The 25843-nt window shown below is 50.3% G+C and overlaps 1 protein-coding gene across 1 annotated transcript in view; it reads left to right on the top strand.

Annotated features, from left to right (window-relative positions):
- Nucleotides 1-5360: 5360 nt before the first annotated feature.
- Nucleotides 5361-25843, top strand: part of LOC121288972 — a 93132-nt gene continuing 72649 nt past the window's right edge. The window contains exons 1-2 of the mRNA XM_041207837.1: nt 5361-5441; nt 7593-7895. Coding sequence (XP_041063771.1) covers nt 5390-5441; nt 7593-7895 — 355 coding nt within the window. The 5' untranslated portion in view covers nt 5361-5389. The remainder of the gene's footprint in view (nt 5442-7592; nt 7896-25843) is intronic.

Here is a 25843-nt window from a genome sequence, read left to right as displayed (position 1 = left end):
GATCCTGCCTCCCACTTCTCATGGGATTTACTGCTCTGTGCCAATAGAAAGAGGAGGAATTCAAATCCTGGCATGGATTTCTCTCAGGAAATAATGGAGCTGGAATCATATTGTATATTATCGCTGGTACCCCTGAGAGATGGGTTTGGATCTCTTCGCTTATCTTTGTTTAGGAGGTGGGCAAGCTGAAGCCTCCGAGTCAGTCACACAACCACCTCCTGGGACACTGACTGAGGTCCCAGTGACTCGTGAGTATGTGAACTTTCACTAGAAAATAAGGATAGGACAAGAGAGGGGAACAATAGCAAAAATACCTGGAAAAACTCAGCAGGTCTGACAGCATCTGCGGAGAGGAACACAGTTAACGTTTCGAGTCCGCATGACCCTTCAACAGAACGAAAACATAGAGAAATGAGATGAAATATAAGCTGGTGGAAGGGGGTAGTGAAAGGTGTGGCTATGGGTACCCGCATTGGCACCAGTTATTAATTTTGCTTCCAATCTCCACCCCTCCATCATTTTTACAAGGTCCATCTCTGACACTTCCCTTCCCTTCCTTGACCTCTCTGTCTCAATCTCTGGTGATAGACTGTCCACCAATATCCATTGCAAACCTACCGACTCCCACAGCTACCTCGACTACAGCTCCTCACATCCCGCTTCCTGTAAGAACTCCATCCCATTCTCTCAGTTCCTTCGCCTCCGTCGCATCTGTTCCAATGATGCCACTTTCAAAAACAGTTCCCCTGACATGTCCTCCTTCTTCCTTAACCGAGGTTTTCCACCCATGGTGGTTGACAGGGCCCTCAACCGTGTCCGGCCCATCTCCCATGCATCCGCCCTCACGCCTTCTCCTCCCTCCCAGAAACATGATAGGGTCCCCCTTGTCCTCACCTATCACCCCACCAGCCTCCGCATTCAAAGGATCATCCTCCGCCATTTCCGCCAACTCCAGCATGATGCCACCACCAAACCCATCTTCCCTTCACTCCCCCGGCGGCATTCCGTAGGGATCGTTCCCTCCGGGACACCCTGGTCCACTCCTCTATCACCCCCTACTCTTCAACCCCCTCCCACGGCACCTTCCCATACAACCGCAGAAGGTGCAACACCTGCCCCTTCACTTCCCCTCTCCTCACCGTCCAAGGGCCCAAACATTCCTTTCAAGTGAAGCAGCAAATCACTTGCATTTCCCTCAATTTAGTCTACTGCATTTGCTGCTCCCAATGCGGTTTCCTCTACATTGGAGAGACCAAACGCAGACTGGGTGACCGCTTTGCAGAACACCTTCAGTCTGTCTGCAAGCATGACCCAGACCTCCCTGTCACTTGCCATTTTAACACTCCACCCTGCTGTCTTGCCCACATGTCCATCCTTAGCTTGCTGCATTGTTCCAGTGAAGCTCAACACAAACTGGAGGAACAGCACCTCATCTTCCGACTAGGTACTTTACAGCCTTCCAGACTGAATACTGAGTTCAACAATTTTAGATCATGAACTCTCTCCTCCATCCCCACCCCCTTTCCAATCCCCCTTTTTTCCAACAATTTATATAGATTTTTCTTTTCCCACCTATTTCCATTATTTTAAAATGTATTTCCATCCATTGTTTTATCTCTACCTTTTGGCCTTTTTCGATTCCTTCACCCCACCCCACCCCCACTAGGGCTATCTGTACCTTCACCCCACCCCACCCCCCACTAGGGCTATCAGTACCTTCCCCCCACCCCACCCCCACTAGGGCTATCTGTACCTTGCTTGTCCTGTTTTCTACCCTTAATTAGCACATTCCTTATATAATATCACCACCATCAACACCTCTTTATCCTTTTGTCTGAGACATCTTTTGGTTATCTCCACCTATCACTGGCCCTCTATCCAGCTCTACTTGTCCCACCCCCAACTCTACACCCTAAACCAGCTTTTATTTCACCTCTCTTCTATTTTTACTTAGTTCTGATGAAGAGTCATTCAGACTTGAAACGTTAACTGTGTTCCTCTCCGTAGATGCTGCCAGACCTGCTGAGTTTTTCCAGCTATTTTTGTTTTTGTACCACCTACAAGATGCACTGCAGGAATTCACCAAGGCTCCTTAGACAGCACCTTCCAAACCCACGACCACCACCATCTAGAAAGACAAGGGCAGCAGGCAGATGGGAACAACACCACCTGGAAGTTCCTCTCCAAGTCACTCACCATCCTGACTTGGAAATATATCGCCGTTCCTTCACTGTCGCTGGGTCAAAATCCTGGAACTCCCTCCTTAACAGCACTGTGGGTGTACCTACACCACATGGACTGCAGCGGTTCAAGAAGGCAGCTCACCACCACCTTCTCAAGGGCAACTAGGGATGGGCAATAAATGCTGGTCTTGCCTGGCCCATTTGGGGGAGAATTTTCTCCCTGTTGGGGGGTTGCTGGGTTGGAGTGGGTATGGCAGGAGCACAGCCGATCGCTGCCTGTGATTGGTTGCGCTCTACCATTTAATGTGGGCGGGGCCAGTTAAGGACCGCCCAGCGTGACGCGCACCCGGTAGTGCTGAGCGTTCCCTCTGCGGGGGGGAGTACGCTGAATCAGTCGTGCTCTTGATTTTAAAAATTTAAATAAAGAAAGAAAAAGTTTTTAAGAGATGTCCCCTGATGTGACCTGGGACATGTCTATGAATTTTATTTAAAAATTTTGTTGAAGTTTAAAAACCTTCATGAAACCTCTTCCCACCCGTGGATGAGGTTTCATGACAAATACGAAGGCCGCCTGGGCCCTTCCCCTGCCCCCCGCCCTTAAGGTTAGACAGGCAGCTCTGCTAATTCTTTCAATTAGCTTTTAAATGGCCTTAATAGGCCTTTGATATTTCGGTGGGTGCACAGCTGACTCCAGTGCACTCCTGCCAAACTGAGAGTCTGAGTGGCGCGCACTGACATTGGGACACATGCCCAGCGTTACCATGTCAGCGAGCGGGGTCTGACCAGCGTTACCCTGTGTCGGCGAGCAGGGTCTGACCCAGCGTTACCATGTCAGCGAGCGGGGTCTGACCAGCGTTACCCTGTGTCGGCGAGCAGGGTCTGACCCAGCGTTACCATGTCAGCGAGCGGGGTCTGACCAGCGTTACCCTGTGTCGGCGAGCAGGGTCTGACCCAGCGTTACCATGTCAGCGAGCGGGGTCTGACCAGCGTTACCCTGTGTCGGCGAGCAGGGTCTGACCCAGCGTTACCATGTCAGCGAGCGGGGTCTGACCAGCGTTACCCTGTGTCGGCGAGCAGGGTCTGACCCAGCGTTACCCTGTGTCGGCGAGCAGGATCTGACCCAGCGTTACCCTGTGTGGGCGAGTGGAGTCTGACCAGCGTTACCCTGTGTGGGCAAGTGGGGTCTGACTCCACACCCCGACCCGAGGCTTTTGGCCTTGGAAACCATAAAAGAAATAAAATAATGAGGTAGGACGGTACTTCTGATGTTCACAACAGGGTTGATGCTAATAATGAACAACATGGACACTGACTAATTTCCTTTCTCCCAGTTTTAGATCAGCCACAGCCTTTTTGATTGAAGTTTAAATTTAATTCTTTTTAAATTCATTCACAGGATGTGGCCTTCACTGGCTGGGCCCAGCATTTATTGCCCATCCCTAATTGCCCCTTGAGAAGGTGGTGGTGAGCTGCCTTCTTGAGCCGCTGCAGTCCATGTGGTGTAGGTACATCCACAGTGCTGTTAGAGAGGGAGTTCCAGGATTTTGACCCAGTGACAGTGAAGGAATGGTGATATATTTCCAAGTCAGGATGGTGAGTGGCTTGGAGGGGAACTTCCAGGTGGTGGTGTCTCCATGTGTCTGCTGTCCTTGTCCTTCTAGATGGTAGTGGTCGTGGGTTTGGAAGGTGCTGCCTAAGGAGCCTTGGTGAGTTCCTGCAGTGCATCTTGTAGATGGTACACTCACTGCTGCTACTGTGTGTCGGTGGTGGAGGAAGTGAATGTTTAAGGTGGTGAATAGGATGCCAATCAAATGGGCTGCTTTGTCCTGGGTGGTGTTGAGCTTCTTGAGTGTTGGGGCTGCACTCATCCAGGAAAGTGTGGAGTATCCCATCACAGTCGGATGTCACTCACCAGCCCAATCCTGAATGTTGTGCAGATCTTGTTGCATATCAACACAAGGAGTTCTGAATGGTGCTGAACGTTGTGCAATCATCAGTGGATAGCCTCATTTCTGACCTTATGATGGGGTGAAGGTCATCAATGAAGCAGCTGAAGATGGTTGTGTCGAGGACACTAACCCTGAGGAACTCCTGCAGCTCATTAAAAATGCACATTGGACCCTTCCTGGAAGGCAGTGTAAGTGAAACCCTCATCACGGAAGGTGTGTGGTCACCTATTGAACCATGAGTTGCTCTGCAGTGACTGGCAGCTCAAAGCCAGTAAAATAAAATCCTCCCTCTCACTGAGGAGTGAGGCTGGAGTCAAGATATGTAGCCTGGTCAATGAGAAATTGTCCTGCAGAGGCACGAGTCCAGTATGAGAGGGAATAGGCCCTGTCACCATCCCCTCGGCTAGTCCAGGAGTCCAGTATGAGAGGGAATAGGCCCTGTCCCCATCCCCTCGGCTAGTCCAGGAACCCAGTGACAAATCCGTTAGTAACCAACATCACTGAGAACAATCCTATCCAGCTTTATCCCCAGGAAGGGATGAAACATTTAAGTTATGAAGAGAGGTTAGATAGACTTGGGTTGTTTTCGTTGGAGCAGAGAAGACTGAAGGGCGACCTGATCGAGGTGTACAAGATTATGAGGGGCATGGATAGGGTGGATAGGGAGCAGCTGTTCCCCTTAGTTGAAGGGTCAGTCACAAGGGGGCATAAGTTCAAGGTGAGGGGCAGGAGGTTTAGGGGGGATGTGAGGAAAAACCTTTTTACCCAGAGGTTGGTGACGGTCTGGAATGCGCTGCCTGGGAGGGTGGTGGAGGTGGGTTGCCTCACATCCTTTAAAAAGTACCTGGATGAGCACTTGGCACTTCATAACATTCAAGGCTATGGGCCAAGTGCTGGTAAATGGGTTTAGGTAGGTAGGTCAGGTGTTTCTCACGTGTCGGTGCAGACTCGATGGGCCGAAGGGCCTCTTCTGCACTGAGTGATTCTGTGATTCTGTGACGTTCACAACAGGATTGATGTTAGTTATGAACAACATGGACACTGACTAATTTCCTTTCTCCCAATTTTAGATCAGCCACAGCCTTTTGATTGAAGTTTGACACTTCAGTAAAACCACTGGGTGTGTGAGAGAATTAATCTTCCCTTTATTGGCTCCTTCCTCTTCTTGTAATGATGTAAGGAACATTAACACTTGCTTCCTCTGTTATTTGTTAAGACACATTACAGAGGCTAGAGTAACAGGACCTTTACTCTGAAATGTTGCACAAAGTGCTCCCAGCTGTGACCCTGTCCTTCTGTGTGGCTGTGGGTGAGTATGATTCTCAGTTTGTTAACTGAGCTGAGCTGTTTTTAGTTCAATGAAAATGTGAATTCACCCAGTTTCACCCAGGAACGTGTGATATACAAGTGGAATTCACTCCCAAGTCTTCATTCCGAGATCTGTTCAATGTGTTTAAACTATTCTGTTTATACAGTGTATTGGAGAATTTCCATTGCAGTATTATACATCTCCCAAGCGTTATCCCGAATCCATAATGCTTTCGGCTTAGCTAACAGCATTTCATGTGGAACTTTGTCAAATCAATGTTGGACATCAAGAAACACCCAACAAACAATAACCCAGTCCACTTGGATTGTTAATTCCTGAACGAGGTTGGGGAGGTCTGTCAGGCAAGATTTCCCACCTCTGAGTCCACATTGACCACTATTAACTCCTCTCCAGTCCCACTCTGGAGGCTTAAGTACAATCTAGGCTGATAATTCAAGCAACTTCACTAAATTAGATGACATGGTCATTTATCTCACTGCTTTGTGAGACCCTATTGTGCACCAACTGGCTGCCTAATGTTCCAACTACATTTGAGAAGTAATTGGACATCCTATGGTGCTATATAAATGCTATAGCTTTCTTTCTTTGCTATTGTATAGAGAATCCTCTTGCTGATCAATGTTTTACAAATTCATTCATGGGATGTGGGTGTCACTGGCTAGGCCTGCAGTGTACACTATTATAAACGCATGTCTGTGTGTGCATGTGTGTATGTGCGTTTGTGTGTGTGTCTGTGAGTGTGAGTGTGTCTGAGAGTCTGTGAGTGTGTGTGTGTGTCTGTGAGTGTGAGTGTGTCTGTGAGTCTGTGTCTGTGTGTGTCTGTGAGGCTGTGTTTGTGTGTTTAAGAGTGTGTGTGTGTGTGTGTGTGTGTGTGCGTGTGTATCTGTGAGTGTGTGTCTGAGTGTGTGTGTGTGTCTGAGTGTGTGCATGTGTCTGTGATTGTGAGCGTGTGTGTCTGTGGGTGTCTGTAAGTGTGTGTGTGTGTCTGAGTGTGTGTCTGAGTGTGTGTGTGTGTCTGTGTGTGCCTGTGAGTGTGTGCGTGAGTGTGTGTGTGTCTGTGAGTGTGTGTCTGAGTGTGCTGAGTGTGTGCGTGTGTGCCTGTGAGTGTGTGTCTGAGTGTGTGTGTGTCTGTGAGTGTGTTCGTGTGTCGGTGAGTGTGTGTGTGTGTCTGTGAGTGTATGTGTGTGTGTCTTTGAGTGTGTGTGTGTCTGTGAGTGTGAGTGTGTGCCTGTGAGTGTGTATGTGTGTGAGTGTGTGTGTGTCTGTGAGTGTGTGTCTGAGTGTGTGTGTGTGTGTCTGTGAGTGTGTGCGTGTGTCGGTGAGTGTGTGTGTGTGTCTGAGAGTGTATGTGTGTGTGTGTCTTTGAGTGTGAGTGTGTGTCTGTGAGTGTGTGTGTGAGTGTGTGTGTGTGTGTGTGTGTGTGTGTCTTTGAGTGTGAGTGTGTGTCTGTGAGTGTGTGTGTGAGTGTGTGTGAGTGTGTGTGAGTGTGTGTGTGTGTCTTTGAGTGTGAGTGTGTGTCTGTGAGTGTGTGAGTGTGTGTGTGAGTGACAAGTAAGGTTGGTAAGGAGAAGGTCAAGTAACTTTCTCGCTCTTGCTGTTCACACAATATCTAAAGCAGACTCGTCCTTGGGGGTGGGGTTCCTGATGAGTGACTGTCATCCTCAGAATATTTAAAGTTATAAAAAATTTAAATAATGACCCCACCCCCACACCCCCTGTCCCCACCCCCACCCCCACCCCTATCCCCAACCCCAACCCACCCCACCCCCACCATCAAAACACCCTGTCACCAGCCCCACCCACACCAACCCTTGCCCAACTCCCCCACCCCCAACCCCAACCCCCCCACACCCACCCCACCCCCACACACCCAACGGCACCCAAACCCCCAGCCAACCCGACCCGCCCACACCTACCCCCAACCCCCAACCCACCCCACACCCATCCCCGCCTCCCCCACCCCTCCACCCCCTTCCCCAACCCCAACACCCCCACACACCCCACCCCCCCACACCCCTTACCCCTCCAGTCCACACACGCCCCCCATACCCCCGGCCCCCTACGCTCCTAAGCTCCTGTCAGGTGATCAGTTAAATCCCAGTGATGTATTTTAATTTTTAAATGATTCAGGAATTACAATGAAGCCAGTGGCCAATCTGAGTCCGAAGAAACTTAGGGTCCAAGCATGGAGCTCGGTGCAATTGCAATGTGTCCTTGTGAATGGCAGAGTGGAAGACTTTGATGTGCAGTGGATCGTGAGAAACAGGCGCCTACAGCCGATTCAGCGATTTCTATCTTCAGTAGATCCCAAATATAACAGCTACATTCTCAGCATCAGCAAGGTGCAGCAGAAGGATGGTGGGAAATATCATTGTGAAATCCAAGCAAGAAATCAAACCATCAGCACAGCAGAAATGGACATAAAGGTACAAGGTAAATATGTTTGAGGTAAAACAATCACAATCTCATTGACCATGCTGGGAAGCTGTTAAATAACCACTGGAATGCTCACAATGTTGGTAATTTTGGTTGCAAATGGGGCGGGGGAACATGTCACTCCGGTGACCAAAACACTAACCTTGATGGGTGAATTCATATTTACAGTTAAGTTCAATAATTGTTGCTCAAATAATGTAAACCTGGCCGCTGCCAGCTCCTAACTTCAAGTCCCACTTCAAATAATTGAGGACAAAGCAATGCTGACAGTCTCAGTAGATTAGTGAGGGAGTGCTGCACTGTCAGAGGGTCAGTACTGAGGGAGTGCTGCACTGTCGGAAGGTAAGTACTGAGGGAGTGCTGCACTGTCAGAGGGTCAGTACTGAGGGAGTGCTGCACTATCAGAGGGTCAGTACTGAAAGGGAATGCTGCACTGTAAGAGGGTCAGTACTGAGGGAGTGCTAAACTATAAGAGGGTCAGTACTGAGGGAGTGCTGCACTGTCAGAGGGTCAGTACTGAAAGGGAATGCTGCACTGTCAGAGGGTCAGTACTGAGGGAGTGCTGCACTGTCAGAGGGTCAGTACTGAGGGAGTGCTGCACTGTCAGAGGGTCAGTACTGAGGGAGTGCTGCACTGTCAGAGGGTCAGTACTGAGGGAGTGCTGCACTGTCAGAGGGTCAGTACTGAGGGAGTGCTGCACTGTCGGAAGGTAAGTACTGAGGGAGTGCTGCACTGTCAGAGGGTCAGTACTGAGGGAGTGCTGCACTATCAGAGGGTCAGTACTGAAAGGGAATGCTGCACTGTAAGAGGGTCAGTACTGAGGGACTGCTAAACTATAAGAGGGTCAGTACTGAGGGAGTGCTGCACTGTCAGAGGGTCAGTACTGAAAGGGAATGCTGCACTGTCAGAGGGTCAGTACTGAGGGAGTGCTGCACTGTCAGAGGGTCAGTACTGAGGGAGTGCTGCAATGTCGGAGGGTCAGTACTGAGGGAATGCTGCACTGTCAGAGGGTCAGTACTGAGGGAGTGCTGCACTGTCAGAGGGTCAGTACTGAGGGAGTGCTGCACTGTCGGAAGGTAAGTACTGAGGGAGTGCTGCACTGTCGGAGGGTCAGTACTGAGGGAGTGCTGCACTATCAGAGGGTCAGTACTGAAAGGGAATGCTGCACTGTAAGAGGGTCAGTACTGAGGGAGTGCTAAACTATAAGAGGGTCAGTACTGAGGGAGTGCTGCACTGTCAGAGGGTCAGTACTGAAAGGGAATGCTGCACTGTCACAGGGTCAGTACTGAGGGAGTGCTGCACTGTCAGAGGGTCAGTACTGAGGGAGTGCTGCAATGTCGGAGGGTCAGTACTGAGGGAATGCTGCACTGTCAGAGGGTCAGTACTGAGGGAGTGCTGCACTGTCAGAGGGTCAGTACTGAGGGAGTGCTGCACTGTCGGAAGGTAAGTACTGAGGGAGTGCTGCACTGTCGGAGGGTCAGTACTGAGGGAGTGCTGCACTGTCAGAGGGTCAGTAATGAGGGAGTGCTGCACTGTCGGAGGGTCAGTACTGAGGGAGTGTTGCACTGTCAGAGGGTCAGTACTGAGGGAGTGCTGCACTGTCGGAAGGTCAGTACTGAGGGAGTGCTGCACTGTCAGAGGGTCAGTACTAAGGGAGTGCTGCACTGTCAGAGGGTCAGTACTGAGGGAGTGCTGCACTGTCGGAGGGTGAGTGCTGAGGGAGTGCTGCACTGTCAGAAGGTCAGTGCTGAGGGAGTGCTGCACTGTCAGAGGTTCACTACTGAGGGAGTGCTGCACTGTCAGAGGGGCTGTGATAGTGTTACACAGTTGGTGGGCAGTGCTGTGGTTGTGATACACAGTTGGTGGGCAGTGCTCTGGTTGTGTTACAAAGTTGGTGGGCAGTGCTGTGGTAGTGTTACACAGTTGGTGGGCAGTGCTGTGGTAGTGTTACACAGTTGGTGGACAGTGCTGTGGTTGGGTTAAACAGTTGGTGGGCAGTGCTGTGGCAGTGTTACATAGTTGGTGGGCAGTGCTGTGGTTATGTTACACAGTTGGTGGGCAGTGCTGTGGTAGTGTTACACCATTGGTGGGCAGTGCTGTGGTAGTGTTACACAGTTGGTGGGCAGTGCTGTGGTTGCGTTATACTGTTGGTGGTCAGTGCTGTGGTAGTGTAACACAATTGGTGGACAGTGCTGTGGTAGTGTTACACAGCTGGTGGACAGTGCTGTGGTTGTGTTACACAGTTGGTGGACAGTTCTGTGGTTGTGTTACACAGTTGGTGGACAGTTCTGTGGTAGAGTTACAGAGCTGGTGGACAGTGCTGCGGTTGTGTTAAACAGTTGGTGGACAGTCCTGTGGTAGTGTAACACAGTTGGTGGGCAGTAATGTGGTAGTGTTACACAGCTGGTGCGCAGTGCTGTGGTAGTGTTACACAGGTGGTGGACAGTGCTGTGGTAGAGTTACACAGCTGGTGGACAGTGCTGTGGTTGTGTTAAACAGTTGGTGGACAGTCCTGTGGTAGTGCAACACAGTTGGTGGGCAGTAATGTGGTAGTGTTACACAGCTGGTGGGCAGTGCTGTGGTAGTGTTACACAGTCGGTGGGCATTGCTGTGGTGGTGCTACACAGCTGGTGGGCAGTGCTGTGGTAGTGTTGCACAGCTGGTGGGCAGTGCTGTGGTTGTGTTACACAGTTGGTGGGCAGTGTTGTGGTTGCGTTAAACAGTTGTTGGGCAGTGCTGTGGTAGTGTTACACAGTTGGTGGACAGTGCTGTGGTAGTGTTACACAGTTAGTGGACAGTGCTGTGGTTGTGTTACACAGTTGGTGGACAGTGCTGTGGTTGTGTTAAACAGTTGGTGGACAGTGCTGTGGTTGTGTTACACAGTTGGTGGACAGTCCTGTGGTTGTGTTACAGAGCTAGTGGGCAGTGCTGTGGTTGTGTTACACAGTTGGTGGACAGTACTGTGGTAGAGTTACAGAGCTGGTGGACAGTGCTGCGGTTGTGTTAAACAGTTGGTGGACAGTCCTGTGGTAGTGTAACACAGTTGGTGGGCAGTAATGTGGTAGTGTTACACAGCTGGTGGGCAGTGCTGTGGTAGTGTTACACAGTTGGTGGGCATTGCTGTGGTGGTGTTACACAGCTGGTGGGCAGTGCTATGGTAGTGTTGCACAGCTGGTGGGCAGTGCTGTGGTTGTGTTACACAGTTGGTGGGCAGTGTTGTGGTTGTGTTAAACAGTTGTTGGGCAGTGCTGTGGTAGTGTTACACAGTTGGTGGACAGTGCTGTGCTAGTGTTACACAGTTAGTGGACAGTCCTGTGGCTGTGTTACACAGTTGGGGAACAGTGCTGTGGTTCTGTTAAACAGTTGGTGGACAGTCCTGTGGTTGTGTTACACAGCTGGTGGGCAGTGCTGTGGTTGTGTTAAACTGTTGGTGGGCAGTTTTGTGTTTGTGTTACACAGTTGTTGGGCAGTGCTGTGGTAGTGTTACAAAGTTGGTGGACAGTGCTGTGGTTGTGTTACAGAGTAGTTGGGCAGTGCTGTGGTAGTGTTACACAGTTGGTGGACAGTCCTGTGGCTGTGTTACACCGTTGGTGTGCAGTGCTGTGGTAGTGTTACACAGCTGGTGGACAGTCCTGTGGTAGTGTTACACAGTTGGTGGGCATTGCTGTGGTAGTGTCACACAGTTGGTGGGCAGTGCTGTGGTTGTGTTACACAGTTGGTGGACAGTCCTGTGGTTGTGTTACACAGCTGGTGGGCAGTGCTGTGGTTGTGTTACACAGTTGGTGTACAGTGCTGTGGTAGTGTTACACTGTTGGTGGACAGTCCTTTGGTAGTGGTACACAGTTGGTGGACAGTCCTGTGGTAGTGTTACACAGTTGGTGGACAATGCTGTGGTAGATTTACACAGTTGGTGGACAGTGATGTGGTAGTGTTACACTGTTGGTGGACAGTCCTGTGGTAGTGTTACAAAGTTGGTGGACAGTGCTATGGTAGTGTTACACGGCTGGTGTGCAGTGCTGTGGTATTGTTACACAGTTGGTGGATACTGCTGTGGTAGTGTTATAAAGTTGGTGGACAGTGCTATGGTAGCGTTACACAGTTGGTGGGCATTGCTGTTGTTTTGTTACACAGTTGGTGGACAGTGCTGTGGTTGTGTTACACAGTTGGTGGACAGTGCTGTGGTTGTGTTACACAGTTGGTGGACAGTGCTGTGGTAGTGTTAGACAGTTGGTGGACAGTCCTGTGGTAGTGTTACAAAGTTGGTGGGCAGTGCTGTGGTAGTGTTACACAGTTGGTGGACTGTGCTGTGGTTGTGTTACACAGTTGGTGGACAGTGCTGTGGTAGTGTTACACAGTTGGTGGACAGTGCTGTGGTATTGTTACACAGCTGGTGGGCACTGCTGTGGTAGTGTTACACAGTTGGTGGACAGTGCTGTGGTAGTGTTACACAGTTGGTGGGCAGTGCTGTGGTAGTGTTACACAGCTGGTGGCCATTGCTGTGTTATTGTTACACAGCTGGTGGTCAGTGCTGTGGTAGTGTAACACAGTTGGTGGGCAGTGCTGTGGTAGTGTTACACAGCTGGTGGGCAGTGCTGTGTTAGTGTTACACAGCCGGTGGGCATTACTGTGTTAGTGTTACACAGCTGGTGGTCAGTGCTGTGGTAGTGTTACACATTTGGTGGACAGTGCTGTGGTAGTGTTACACAGTTGGTGGACAGTCCTGTGGTAGTGTTACACAGTTGGTGGCAATGCTGTGGTAGATTTATACAGTTGGTGGACAGTGATGTGGTAGTGTTACACTGTTGGTGGACAGTGATGTGGTAGTGTTACACTGTTGGTGGACAGTCCTGTGGTAGTGTTACACAGTTGGTGGACAGTGCTGTGGTATTGTTACACAGTTGGTGGATACTGCTGTGGTAGTGTTACACAGTTGGTGGACAGTGCTATGGTAGCGTTACACAGTTGGTGGGCATTGCTGTTGTTTTGTTACACAGTTGTTGGACAGTGCTGTGGTTGTGTTACTCAGTTGGTGGACAGTGCTGTGGTTGTGTTACACAGTTGGTGGACAGTGCTGTGGTAGTGTTACACAGTTGGTGGACAGTCCTGTGGTAGTGTTACACAGTTGGTGGGCAGTGCTGTGGTAGTGTTACACAGTTGGTGGACTGTGCTGTGGTTGTGTTACACAGTTGGTGGGCAGTGCTGTGGTAGTGTTACACAGTTGGTGGACAGTGCTGTGGTATTGTTACACAGCTGGTGGGCAGTGCTTTGGTAGTGTTATACAGTTGGTGGACAGTGCTGTGGTAGTGTTACACAGTTGGTGGGCAGTGATGTGGTAGTGTTACACAGCTGGTTGGCATTGCTGTGGTAGTGTTACACAACTGGTGGTCAGTGCTGTGGTAGTGTAACACAGTTGGTGGGCAGTGGTGTGGTAGTGTTACACAGCTGGTGTACAGTGCTGTGGTACTGTTACATAGTTGGTGGACACTCCTGTGGTAGTGTTACACAGTTGGTGGGCAGTGCTGTGGTAGTGTTACACAGTTGGTGGACAGTGCTGTGGTAGTGTTACACAGTTGGTGGACAGTGCTGTGGGAGTGTTACACAGTTGGTGGACAGTGCTGTGGTTATGTTACACAGCTGGTGGACAGTGCTGTGGTTGTGTTACACAGTTGGTGGACAGTCCTGTGGTAGTTTTACACAGTTGGTGGGCCCTGCTGTTGTACTGTTACACAGTTGGTGGACAGTGCTGTGGTTGTTTTACTCAGTTGGTGGACAGTGCTCTGATATTGTTACACGGCTGGTGGGCAGTGCTGTGGTATTGTTACACGGCTGGTGGGCAGTGCTCTGGTATTGTTACACGGCTGGTGGGCAGTGCTGTGATATTGTTACATGGCTGGTGGGCACTGCTGTGGTATTGTTACACAGCTGGTGGGCAGTGCTGTGGTAGTGTTACACAGTTGGTGGACAGTGCTATGGTATTGTTACACAGCTGGTGGGCAGTGCTGTGGTAGTGTTACACAGCTGGTTGGCATTGTTGTGGTAATGTAACATAGTTGGTGGGCTGTGCTGTGGTAGTGTTACACAGCTGGTGGACAGTGCTGTGGTAGTGTTACACAGTTGGTGGTCAGTACTGTGGTAGTGTTACACAGTTGGTGGGCAGTGTTGTGGTAGTGTTACACAGTTGGTGGACAGTGCTGTGGTTGTGTTACACAGTTGGTGGACAGTGCGATGGTTGTGTTACACAGTTGGTGGACAGTCCTGTGGTAGTTTTACACAGTTGGTGGGCACTGCTGTTGTAGTGTTACACAGTTGGTGGACAGTGCTGTGCTATTGTTACACGGCTGGTGGGCAGTGCTGTGGTATTGTTACACGGCTGGTGGGCAGTGCTGTGGTATTGTTACACGGCTGGTGGGCACTGCTGTGGTATTGTTACACAGCTGGTGGGCAGTGCTGTGGTATTGTTACACAGCTGGTGGGCAGTGCTGTGGTAGTGTTACACAGTTGGTGGGCAGTGCTGTGGTAGTGTTACACAGTTGGTGGGCATTGCTGTGGTAGTGTTACACGGCTGGTGGACAGTGCTGTGGTATTGTTACACAGTTGGTGGGCAGTGCTGTGGTAGTGTTACACAGTTGGTGGACAGTGCTGTGGTAGTGTTACACTGTTGGTGGACAGTGCTGTGGTAGTGTTACACAGCTGCCGGGCAGTGCTGTGGTAGTGTTACACAGTTGGTGGACAGTGCTGTGGTTGTGTTACACAGCTGGTGGGCAGTGCTGTGGTAGTGTTACACAGTTGGTGGACAGTGCTGTGGCAGTCTTACCCAGCTGGTGGACAGTGCTGTGGTAGTGTTACACAGTTGGTGGACATTGCTGTGGTAGTGTTACACAATTGGTGGGCATTGCTGTGGTAGTGTTACACAGTTGGTGCACAGTCCTGTGGTAGTGTTACACAGTTGGTTGGCAATGCTGTGGTAGAGTTACACAGTTGGTGTACAGTGCTGTGGTAGTTTTACACTGTTGGTGGACAGTCCTTTGGTAGTGTTACACAGTTGGTGGACAATGCTGTGGTAGATTTACACAGTTGGTGGACATTGATGTGGTAGTGTTACACTGTTGGTGGACAGTCCTGTGGTAGTGTTACAAAGTTGGTGGACAGTGCTATGGTAGTGTTACACGGCTGGTGGGCAGTGCTGTGGTATTGTTACACAGTTGGTGGATACTGCTGTGGTAGTGTTACACAGTTGGTGGACAGTGCTATGGTAGTGTTATACAGTTGGTGGGCATTGCTGTTGTTTTGTTACACAGTTGGTGGACAGTGCTGTGCTGTGTTACACAGTTGGTGGACAGTGCTGTGGTTGTGTTACACAGTTGGTGGACAGTGCTGTGGTAGTGTTACACAGTTGGTGGACAGTCCTGTGGTAGTGTTACACAGTTGGTGGGCAGTGCTGTGGTAGTGTTACACAGTTGGTGGACTGTGCTGTGGTTGAGTTACACAGTTGGTGGACAGTGCTGTGGTTGTGTTACACATTTGGTGGACAGTGCTGTGGTTGTGTTACACAGTTGGTGGACAGTCCTGAGGTAGTTTTACACAGTTGGTGGGCAGTGCTTTTGTAGTGTTACACAGTTGATGAACAGTGCTGTGGTTGTGTTAAACAGTTGGTGGAAAGTGCTGTGGTAGTGTTACACAGTTGGTGGACAGTCCTGTGGTAGTGTTACAAAGTTGGTGGGCAGTGCTGTGGTAGTGTTACACAGTTGGTGGACTGTGCTGTGGTTGTGTTACACAGTTGGTGGACAGTGCTGTGGTAGTGTTACACAGTTGGTGGACAGTGCTGTGGTATTGTTACACAGCTGGTGGGCACTGCTGTGGTAGTGTTACACAGTTGGTGGACAGTGCTGTGGTAGTGTTACACAGTTGGTGGACAGTCCTGTGGTAGTGTTACAAAGTTGGTGGGCAGTGCTGTGGTAGTGTTACACAGTTGGTGGACTGTGCTGTGGTAGTGTTACACAGTTGGTGGACAGTCCTGTGGTAGTGTTACAAAGTTGGTGGGCAGTGCTGTGGTAGTGTTACACAGTTGGTGGACTGTGCTGTGGTTGTGTTACACAGTTGGTGGACAGTGCTGTGGTAGTGTTACACAGTTGGTGGACAGTGCTGTGGTATTGTTACACAGCTGGTGGGCACTGCTGTGGTAGTGTTACACAGTTGGTGGACAGTGCTGTGGTAGTGTTACACAGTTGGTGGGCAGTGCTGTGGCAGTGTTACACAGCTGGTGGCCATTGCTGTGTTATTGTTACACAGCTGGTGGTCAGTGCTGTGGTAGTGTAACACAGTTGGTGGGCAGTGCTGTGGTAGTGTTACACAGCTGGTGGGCAGTGCTGTGTTAGTGTTACACAGCCGGTGGGCATTACTGTGTTAGTGTTACACAGCTGGTGGTCAGTGCTGTGGTAGTGTTACACATTTGGTGGACAGTGCTGTGGTAGTGTTACACAGTTGGTGGACAGTCCTGTGGTAGTGTTACACAGTTGGTGGCAATGCTGTTGTAGATTTACACAGTTGGTGGACAGTGATGTGGTAGTGTTACACTGTTGGTGGACAGTGATGTGGTAGTGTTACACTGTTGGTGGACAGTCCTGTGGTAGTGTTACAAAGTTGGTGGACAGTGCTGTGGTAGTGTTACACTGTTGGTGGACAGTCCTTTGGTAGTGGTACACAGTTGGTGGACAGTCCTGTGGTAGTGTTACACAGTTGGTGGACAATGCTGTGGTAGATTTACACAGTTGGTGGACAGTGATGTGGTAGTGTTACACTGTTGGTGGACAGTCCTGTGGTAGTGTTACAAAGTTGGTGGACAGTGCTATGGTAGTGTTACACGGCTGGTGTGCAGTGCTGTGGTATTGTTACACAGTTGGTGGATACTGCTGTGGTAGTGTTACACAGTTGGTGGACAGTGCTATGGTAGCGTTACACAGTTGGTGGGCATTGCTGTTGTTTTGTTACACAGTTGGTGGACAGTGCTGTGGTTGTGTTACACAGTTGGTGGACAGTGCTGTGGTTGTGTTACACAGTTGGTGGACAGTGCTGTGGTAGTGTTACACAGTTGGTGGACAGTCCTGTGGTAGTGTTACACAGTTGGTGGGCAGTGCTGTGGTCGTGTTACACAGTTGGTGGACTGTGCTGTGGTTGTGTTACACAGTTGGTGGACAGTGCTGTGGTAGTGTTACACAGTTGGTGGGCAGTGCTGTGGTATTGTTACACAGCTGGTGGCCATTGCTGTGGTAGTGTTACACAGCTGGTGGGCAGTGCTGTGGTATTGTTCCACTGTTGTTGGGCAGTGCTGTGGTAGTGTTACACGGCTGGTGGGCAGTGCTGTGGTATTGTTACACAGCTGGTGGGCAGTGCTTTGGTAGTGTTATACAGTTGGTGGACAGTGCTGTGGTAGTGTTACACAGTTGGTGGGCAGTGCTGTGGTAGTGTTACACAGCTGGTTGGCATTGCTGTGGTAGTGTTACACAACTGGTGGTCAGTGCTGTGGTAGTGTAACACAGTTGGTGGGCAGTGGTGTGGTAGTGTTACACAGCTGGTGTACAGTGCTGTGGTACTGTTACATAGTTGGTGGACACTCCTGTGGTAGTGTTACACAGTTGGTGGGCAGTGCTGTGGTAGTGTTACACAGTTGGTGGACAGTGCTGTGGATGTGTTACACAGTTGGTGGACAGTGCTGTGGTTATGTTACACAGCTGGTGGACAGTGCTGTGGTTGTGTTACACAGTTGGTGGACAGTCCTGTGGTAGTGTTACACAGTTGGTGGACAGTGCTGTGGTTGTTTTACTCAGTTGGTGGACAGTGCTCTGATATTGTTACACGGCTGGTGGGCAGTGCTGTGGTATTGTTACACGGCTGGTGGGCAGTGCTCTGGTATTGTTACACGGCTGGTGGGCAGTGCTGTGGTATTGTTACATGGCTGGTGGGCACTGCTGTGGTATTGTTACACGGCTGGTGGGCAGTGCTGTGGTAGTGTTACACAGTTGGTGGACAGTGCTGTGGTATTGTTACACAGCTGGTGGGCAGTGCTGTGGTAGTGTTACACAGCTGGTTGGCATTGTTGTGGTAATGTAACATAGTTGGTGGGCTGTGCTGTGGTAGTGTTACACAGCTGGTGGACAGTGCTGTGGTAGTGTTACACAGTTGGTGGTCAGTACTGTGGTAGTGTTACACAGTTGGTGGGCAGTGTTGTGGTAGTGTTACACAGTTGGTGGACAGTGCTGTGGTTGTGTTACACAGTTGGTGGACAGTGCGATGGTTGTGTTACACAGTTGGTGGACAGTCCTGTGGTAGTTTTACACAGTTGGTGGGCACTGCTGTTGTAGTGTTACACAGTTGGTGGACAGTGCTGTGCTATTGTTACACGGCTGGTGGGCAGTGCTGTGGTATTGTTACACGGCTGGTGGGCAGTGCTGTGGTATTGTTACACGGCTGGTGGGCACTGCTGTGGTATTGTTACACAGCTGGTGGGCAGTGCTGTGGTAGTGTTACACAGTTGGTGGGCAGTGCTGTGGTAGTGTTACACAGTTGGTGGGCATTGCTGTGGTAGTGTTACACGGCTGGTGGACAGTGCTGTGGTATTGTTACACAGTTGGTGGGCAGTGCTGTGGTAGTGTTACACAGTTGGTGGACAGTGCTGTGGTAGTGTTACACTGTTGGTGGACAGTGCTGTGGTAGTGTTACACAGCTGCCGGGCAGTGCTGTGGTAGTGTTACACAGTTGGTGGACAGTGCTGTGGTTGTGTTACACAGCTGGTGGGCAGTGCTGTGGTAGTGTTACACAGTTGGTGGACAGTGCTGTGGGAGTCTTACCCAGCTGGTGGACAGTGCTGTGGTAGTGTTACACAGTTGGTGGACAGTGCTGTGGTAGTGTTACACAATTGGTGGGCATTGCTGTGGTAGTGTTACACAGTTGGTGCACAGTCCTGTGGTAGTGTTACACAGTTGGTGGACAATGCTGTGGTAGAGTTACACAGTTGGTGTACAGTGCTGTGGTAGTTTTACACTGTTGGTGGACAGTCCTTTGGTAGTGGTACACAGTTGGTGGACAGTCCTGTGGTAGTGTTACACAGTTGGTGGACAATGCTGTGGTAGATTTACACAGTTGGTGGACATTGATGTGGTAGTGTTACACTGTTTGTGGACAGTCCTGTGGTAGTGTTACAAAGTTGGTGGACAGTGCTATGGTAGTGTTACACGGCTGGTGGGCAGTGCTGTGGTATTGTTAAACAGTTGGTGGGCAGTGCTGTGGTAGTGTTACACAGTTGGTGGACAGTGCTGTGGTAGTGTTACACAGTTGGTGGACAGTGCTGTGGATGTGTTACACAGTTGGTGGACAGTGCTGTGGTTATGTTACACAGCTGGTGGACAGTGCTGTGGTTGTGTTACACAGTTGGTGGACAGTCCTGTGGTAGTGTTACACAGTTGGTGGACAGTGCTGTGGTTGTTTTACTCAGTTGGTGGACAGTGCTCTGATATTGTTACACGGCTGGTGGGCAGTGCTGTGGTATTGTTACACGGCTGGTGGGCAGTGCTCTGGTATTGTTACACGGCTGGTGGGCAGTGCTGTGGTATTGTTACATGGCTGGTGGGCACTGCTGTGGTATTGTTACACGGCTGGTGGGCAGTGCTGTGGTAGTGTTACACAGTTGGTGGACAGTGCTGTGGTATTGTTACACAGCTGGTGGGCAGTGCTGTGGTAGTGTTACACAGCTGGTGGACAGTGCTGTGGTTGTGTTACACAGTTGGTGGACAGTCCTGTGGTAGTGTTACACAGTTGGTGGACAGTGCTGTGGTTGTTTTACTCAGTTGGTGGACAGTGCTCTGATATTGTTACACGGCTGGTGGGCAGTGCTGTGGTATTGTTACACGGCTGGTGGGCAGTGCTCTGGTATTGTTACACGGCTGGTGGGCAGTGCTGTGGTATTGTTACATGGCTGGTGGGCACTGCTGTGGTATTGTTACACGGCTGGTGGGCAGTGCTGTGGTAGTGTTACACAGTTGGTGGACAGTGCTGTGGTATTGTTACACAGCTGGTGGGCAGTGCTGTGGTAGTGTTACACAGCTGGTTGGCATTGTTGTGGTAATGTAACATAGTTGGTGGGCTGTGCTGTGGTAGTGTTACACAGCTGGTGGACAGTGCTGTGGTAGTGTTACACAGTTGGTGGTCAGTACTGTGGTAGTGTTACACAGTTGGTGGGCAGTGTTGTGGTAGTGTTACACAGTTGGTGGACAGTGCTGTGGTTGTGTTACACAGTTGGTGGACAGTGCGATGGTTGTGTTACACAGTTGGTGGACAGTCCTGTGGTAGTTTTACACAGTTGGTGGGCACTGCTGTTGTAGTGTTACACAGTTGGTGGACAGTGCTGTGCTATTGTTACACGGCTGGTGGGCAGTGCTGTGGTATTGTTACACGGCTGGTGGGCAGTGCTGTGGTATTGTTACACGGCTGGTGGGCACTGCTGTGGTATTGTTACACAGCTGGTGGGCAGTGCTGTGGTAGTGTTACACAGTTGGTGGGCAGTGCTGTGGTAGTGTTACACAGTTGGTGGGCATTGCTGTGGTAGTGTTACACGGCTGGTGGACAGTGCTGTGGTATTGTTACACAGTTGGTGGGCAGTGCTGTGGTAGTGTTACACAGTTGGTGGACAGTGCTGTGGTAGTGTTACACTGTTGGTGGACAGTGCTGTGGTAGTGTTACACAGCTGCCGGGCAGTGCTGTGGTAGTGTTACACAGTTGGTGGACAGTGCTGTGGTTGTGTTACACAGCTGGTGGGCAGTGCTGTGGTAGTGTTACACAGTTGGTGGACAGTGCTGTGGGAGTCTTACCCAGCTGGTGGACAGTGCTGTGGTAGTGTTACACAGTTGGTGGACAGTGCTGTGGTAGTGTTACACAATTGGTGGGCATTGCTGTGGTAGTGTTACACAGTTGGTGCACAGTCCTGTGGTAGTGTTACACAGTTGGTGGACAATGCTGTGGTAGAGTTACACAGTTGGTGTACAGTGCTGTGGTAGTTTTACACTGTTGGTGGACAGTCCTTTGGTAGTGGTACACAGTTGGTGGACAGTCCTGTGGTAGTGTTACACAGTTGGTGGACAATGCTGTGGTAGATTTACACAGTTGGTGGACATTGATGTGGTAGTGTTACACTGTTTGTGGACAGTCCTGTGGTAGTGTTACAAAGTTGGTGGACAGTGCTATGGTAGTGTTACACGGCTGGTGGGCAGTGCTGTGGTATTGTTAAACAGTTGGTGGGCAGTGCTGTGGTAGTGTTACACAGTTGGTGGACAGTACTGTGGTAGTGTTACACAGTTGGTGGGCAGTGCTGTGGTAGTGTTACACAGTTGGTGGACTGTGCTGTGGTTGTGTTACACAGTTGGTGGACAGTGCTGTGGTAGTGTTACACAGTTGGTGGGCAGTGCTGTGGTAGTGTTACACAGCTGGTGGCCATTGCTGTGGTAGTGTTACACAGCTGGTGGGCAGTGCTGTGGTATTGTTCCACTGTTGTTGGGCAGTGCTGTGGTAGTGTTACACGGCTGGTGGGCAGTGCTGTGGTATTGTTACACAGCTGGTGGGCAGTGCTTTGGTTGTGTTATACAGTTGGTGGACAGTGCTGTGGTAGTGTTACACAGTTGGTGGGCAGTGCTGTGGTAGTGTTACACAGCTGGTTGGCATTGCTGTGGTAGTGTTACACAACTGGTGGTCAGTGCTGTGGTAGTGTAACACAGTTGGTGGGCAGTGGTGTGGTAGTGTTACACAGCTGGTGTACAGTGCTGTGGTACTGTTACATAGTTGGTGGACACTCCTGTGGTAGTGTTACACAGTTGGTGGGCAGTGCTGTGGTAGTGTTACACAGTTGGTGGACAGTGCTGTGGATGTGTTACACAGTTGGTGGACAGTGCTGTGGTTATGTTACACAGCTGGTGGACAGTGCTGTGGTTGTGTTACACAGTTGGTGGACAGTCCTGTGGTAGTGTTACACAGTTGGTGGACAGTGCTGTGGTTGTTTTACTCAGTTGGTGGACAGTGCTCTGATATTGTTACACGGCTGGTGGGCAGTGCTGTGGTATTGTTACACGGCTGGTGGGCAGTGCTCTGGTATTGTTACACGGCTGGTGGGCAGTGCTGTGGTATTGTTACATGGCTGGTGGGCACTGCTGTGGTATTGTTACGCAGCTGGTGGGCAGTGCTGTGGTAGTGTTACACAGTTGGTGGACAGTGCTGTGGTATTGTTACACAGCTGGTGGGCAGTGCTGTGGTAGTGTTACACAGCTGGTTGGCATTGTTGTGGTAATGTAACATAGTTGGTGGGCTGTGCTGTGGTAGTGTTACACAGCTGGTGGACAGTGCTGTGGTAGTGTTACACAGTTGGTGGTCAGTACTGTGGTAGTGTTACACAGTTGGTGGGCAGTGTTGTGGTAGTGTTACACAGTTGGTGGACAGTGCTGTGGTTGTGTTACACAGTTGGTGGACAGTGCGATGGTTGTGTTACACAGTTGGTGGACAGTCCTGTGGTAGTTTTACACAGTTGGTGGGCACTGCTGTTGTAGTGTTACACAGTTGGTGGACAGTGCTGTGCTATTGTTACACGGCTGGTGGGCAGTGCTGTGGTATTGTTACACGGCTGGTGGGCAGTGCTGTGGAATTGTTACACGGCTGGTGGGCACTGCTGTGGTATTGTTACACGGCTGGTGGGCACTGCTGTGGTATTGTTACACAGCTGGTGGGCAGTGCTGTGGTAGTGTTACACAGTTGGAGGGCAGTGCTGTGGTAGTGTTACACAGTTGGTGGGCATTGCTGTGGTAGTGTTACACGGCTGGTGGACAGTGCTGTGGTATTATTACACAGTTGGTGGGCAGTGCTGTGGTAGTGTTACACAGTTGGTGGACAGTGCTGTGGTAGTGTTACACTGTTGGTGGACAGTGCTGTGGTAGTGTTACACAGCTGCCAGGCAGTGCTGTGGTAGTGTTACACAGTTGGTGGACAGTGCTGTGGTTGTGTTACACAGCTGGTGGGCAGTGCTGTGGTAGTGTTACACAGTTGGTGGACAGTGCTGTGGCAGTCTTACCCAGCTGGTGGACAGTGCTGTGGTAGTGTTACACAGTTGGTGGACAGTGCTGTGGTAGTGTTACACAATTGGTGGGCATTGCTGTGGTAGTGTTACACAGTTGGTGCACAGTCCTGTGGTAGTGTTACACAGTTGGTGGACAATGCTGTGGTAGAGTTACACAGTTGGTGTACAGTGCTGTGGTAGTTTTACACTGTTGGTGGACAGTCCTTTGGTAGTGGTACACAGTTGGTGGACAGTCCTGTGGTAGTGTTACACAGTTGGTGGACAATGCTGTGGTAGATTTACACAGTTGGTGGACATTGATGTGGTAGTGTTACAAAGTTGGTGGACAGTGCTATGGTAGTGTTACACGGCTGGTGGGCAGTGCTGTGGTATTGTTACACAGTTGGTGGATACTGCTGTGGTAGTGTTACACAGTTGGTGGACAGTGCTATGGTAGTGTTATACAGTTGGTGGGCATTGCTGTTGTTTTGTTACACAGTTGGTGGACAGTGCTGTGCTGTGTTACACAGTTGGTGGACAGTGCTGTGGTTGTGTTACACAGTTGGTGGACAGTGCTGTGGTAGTGTTACACAGTTGGTGGACAGTCCTGTGGTAGTGTTACACAGTTGGTGGGCAGTGCTGTGGTAGTGTTACACAGTTGGTGGACTGTGCTGTGGTTGTGTTACACAGTTGGTGGACAGTGCTGTGGTTGCGTTACACATTTGGTGGACAGTGCTGTGGTTGTGTTACACAGTTGGTGGACAGTCCTGAGGTAGTTTTACACAGTTGGTGGGCAGTGCTTTTGTAGTGTTACACAGTTGGTGAACAGTGCTGTGGTTGTGTTAAACAGTTGGTGGAAAGTGCTGTGGTATTGTTACACAGCTGGTTGGCAGTGCTGTGGTAGTGTTACACAGTTGGTGGACAGTGCTGTGGTAGTGTTACACAGTTGGTGGTCAGTGCTGTGGTAGTGTTACACAGCTGGTGGGCATTGCTGTGTTATTGGTACACAGCTGGTGGTCACTGCTGTGGTAGTGTAACACAGTTGGTGGGCAGTGCTGTGGTAGTGTTACACAGCTGGTGGGCAGTGCTGTGTTAGTGTTACACAGCTGGTGGGCATTGCTGTGTTAGTGTTACACAGCTGGTGGACAGTGCTGTGGTAGTGTTACACAGTTGGTGGGCAGTGTTGTGGTAGTGTTACACAGTTGGTGGACAGTGCTATGGTAGTGTTGCACGGCTGGTGGGCAGTGCTGTGGTATTGTTACACTGTTGTTGGGCAGTGCTGTGGTAGTGTTACACGGCTGGTGGGCAGTGCTGTGGTATTGTTACACAAATGGTGGGCAGTGCTGTGGTAGTGTTACACAGTTGGTGGACAGTGCTGTGATAGTGTTACACAGCTGGTGGGCAGTGCTGTGGTAGTGTTACACAGTTGGTGGACAGTGCTGTGGTATTGTTACACAACTGGTGGGCAGTGCTGTGGTAGTGTTACACAGTTGGTGAATAGTACTGTGGTAGTGTTACACAGTTGGTGGGCAGTGTTGTGGTAGTGTTACACAGTTGGTGGACAGTGCTGTGGTTGTGTTACACAGTTGGTGGACAGTGCTGTGGTTGTGTTACACAGCTGGTGGACAGTGCTGTGGTTGTGTTACACAGTTGGTGGACATTCCTGTGGTAGTTTTACACAGTTGGTGGGCACTGCTGTTGTAGTGTTACACAGTTGGTGGACAGTGCTGTGCTATTTTTACACGGCTGGTGGGCAGTGCTCTGGTATTGTTACACGGCTGATGGGCAGTGCTGTGGTATTGTTACACGGATGGTGGGCACTGCTGTGGTATTGTTACACAGCTGGTGGGCAGTGCTGTGGTAGTGTTACACAGTTGGTGGGCAGTGCTGTGGTAGTGTTACACAGTTGGTGGTCATTGCTGTGGTAGTGTTACACGGATGGTGGACAGTGCTGTGGTATTGTTACACAGTTGGTGGACTGTGCTGTGGTTGTGTTACACAGTTGGTGGACAGTGCTGTGGACGTGTTACACAGTTGGTGGACAGTGCTGTGGTATTGTTACACAGCTGGTGGGCAGTGCTGTGGTAGTGTTACACAGTTGGTGGACAGTGCTGTGGTAGTGTTACACAGTTGGTGGGCAGTGCTGTGGTAGTGTTACACAGCTGGTGGCCATTGCTGTGTTATTGTTACACAGCTGGTGGTCAGTGCTGTGGTAGTGTAACACAGTTGGTGGGCAGTGCTGTGGTAGTGTTACACAGCTGGTGGGCAGTGCTGTGTTAGTGTTACACAGCCGGTGGGCATTGCTGTGTTAGTGTTACACAGCTGGTGGTCAGTGCTGTGGTAGTGTTACACATTTGGTGGACAGTGCTGTGGTAGTGTTACACAGTTGGTGGACAGTCCTGTGGTAGTCTTACACAGTTGGTGGCAATGCTGTGGTAGATTTACACAGTTGGTGGACAGTGATGTGGTAGTGTTACACTGTTGGTGGACAGTCCTGTGGTAGTGTTACAAAGTTGGTGGATAGTGCTGTGGTAGTGTTACACTGTTGGTGGACAGTCCTTTGGTAGTGGTACACAGTTGGTGGACAGTCCTGTGGTAGTGTTACACAGTTGGTGGACAATGCTGTGGTAGATTTACACAGTTGGTGGACAGTGATGTGGTAGTGTTACACTGTTGGTGGACAGTCCTGTGGTAGTGTTACAAAGTTGGTGGACAGTGCTATGGTAGTGTTACACGGCTGGTGTGCAGTGCTGTGGTATTGTTACACAGTTGTTGGATACTGCTGTGGTAGTGTTACACAGTTGGTGGACAGTGCTATGGTAGCGTTACACAGTTGGTGGGCTTTGCTGTTGTTTTGTTA

The sequence above is a fragment of the Carcharodon carcharias genome, chromosome 2 (assembly GCF_017639515.1).
Source record: "Carcharodon carcharias isolate sCarCar2 chromosome 2, sCarCar2.pri, whole genome shotgun sequence".
NCBI classification, from domain to species: Eukaryota; Metazoa; Chordata; class Chondrichthyes; order Lamniformes; family Lamnidae; genus Carcharodon; species Carcharodon carcharias.
This window is presented reverse-complemented; position numbering and strand designations above follow the sequence as displayed.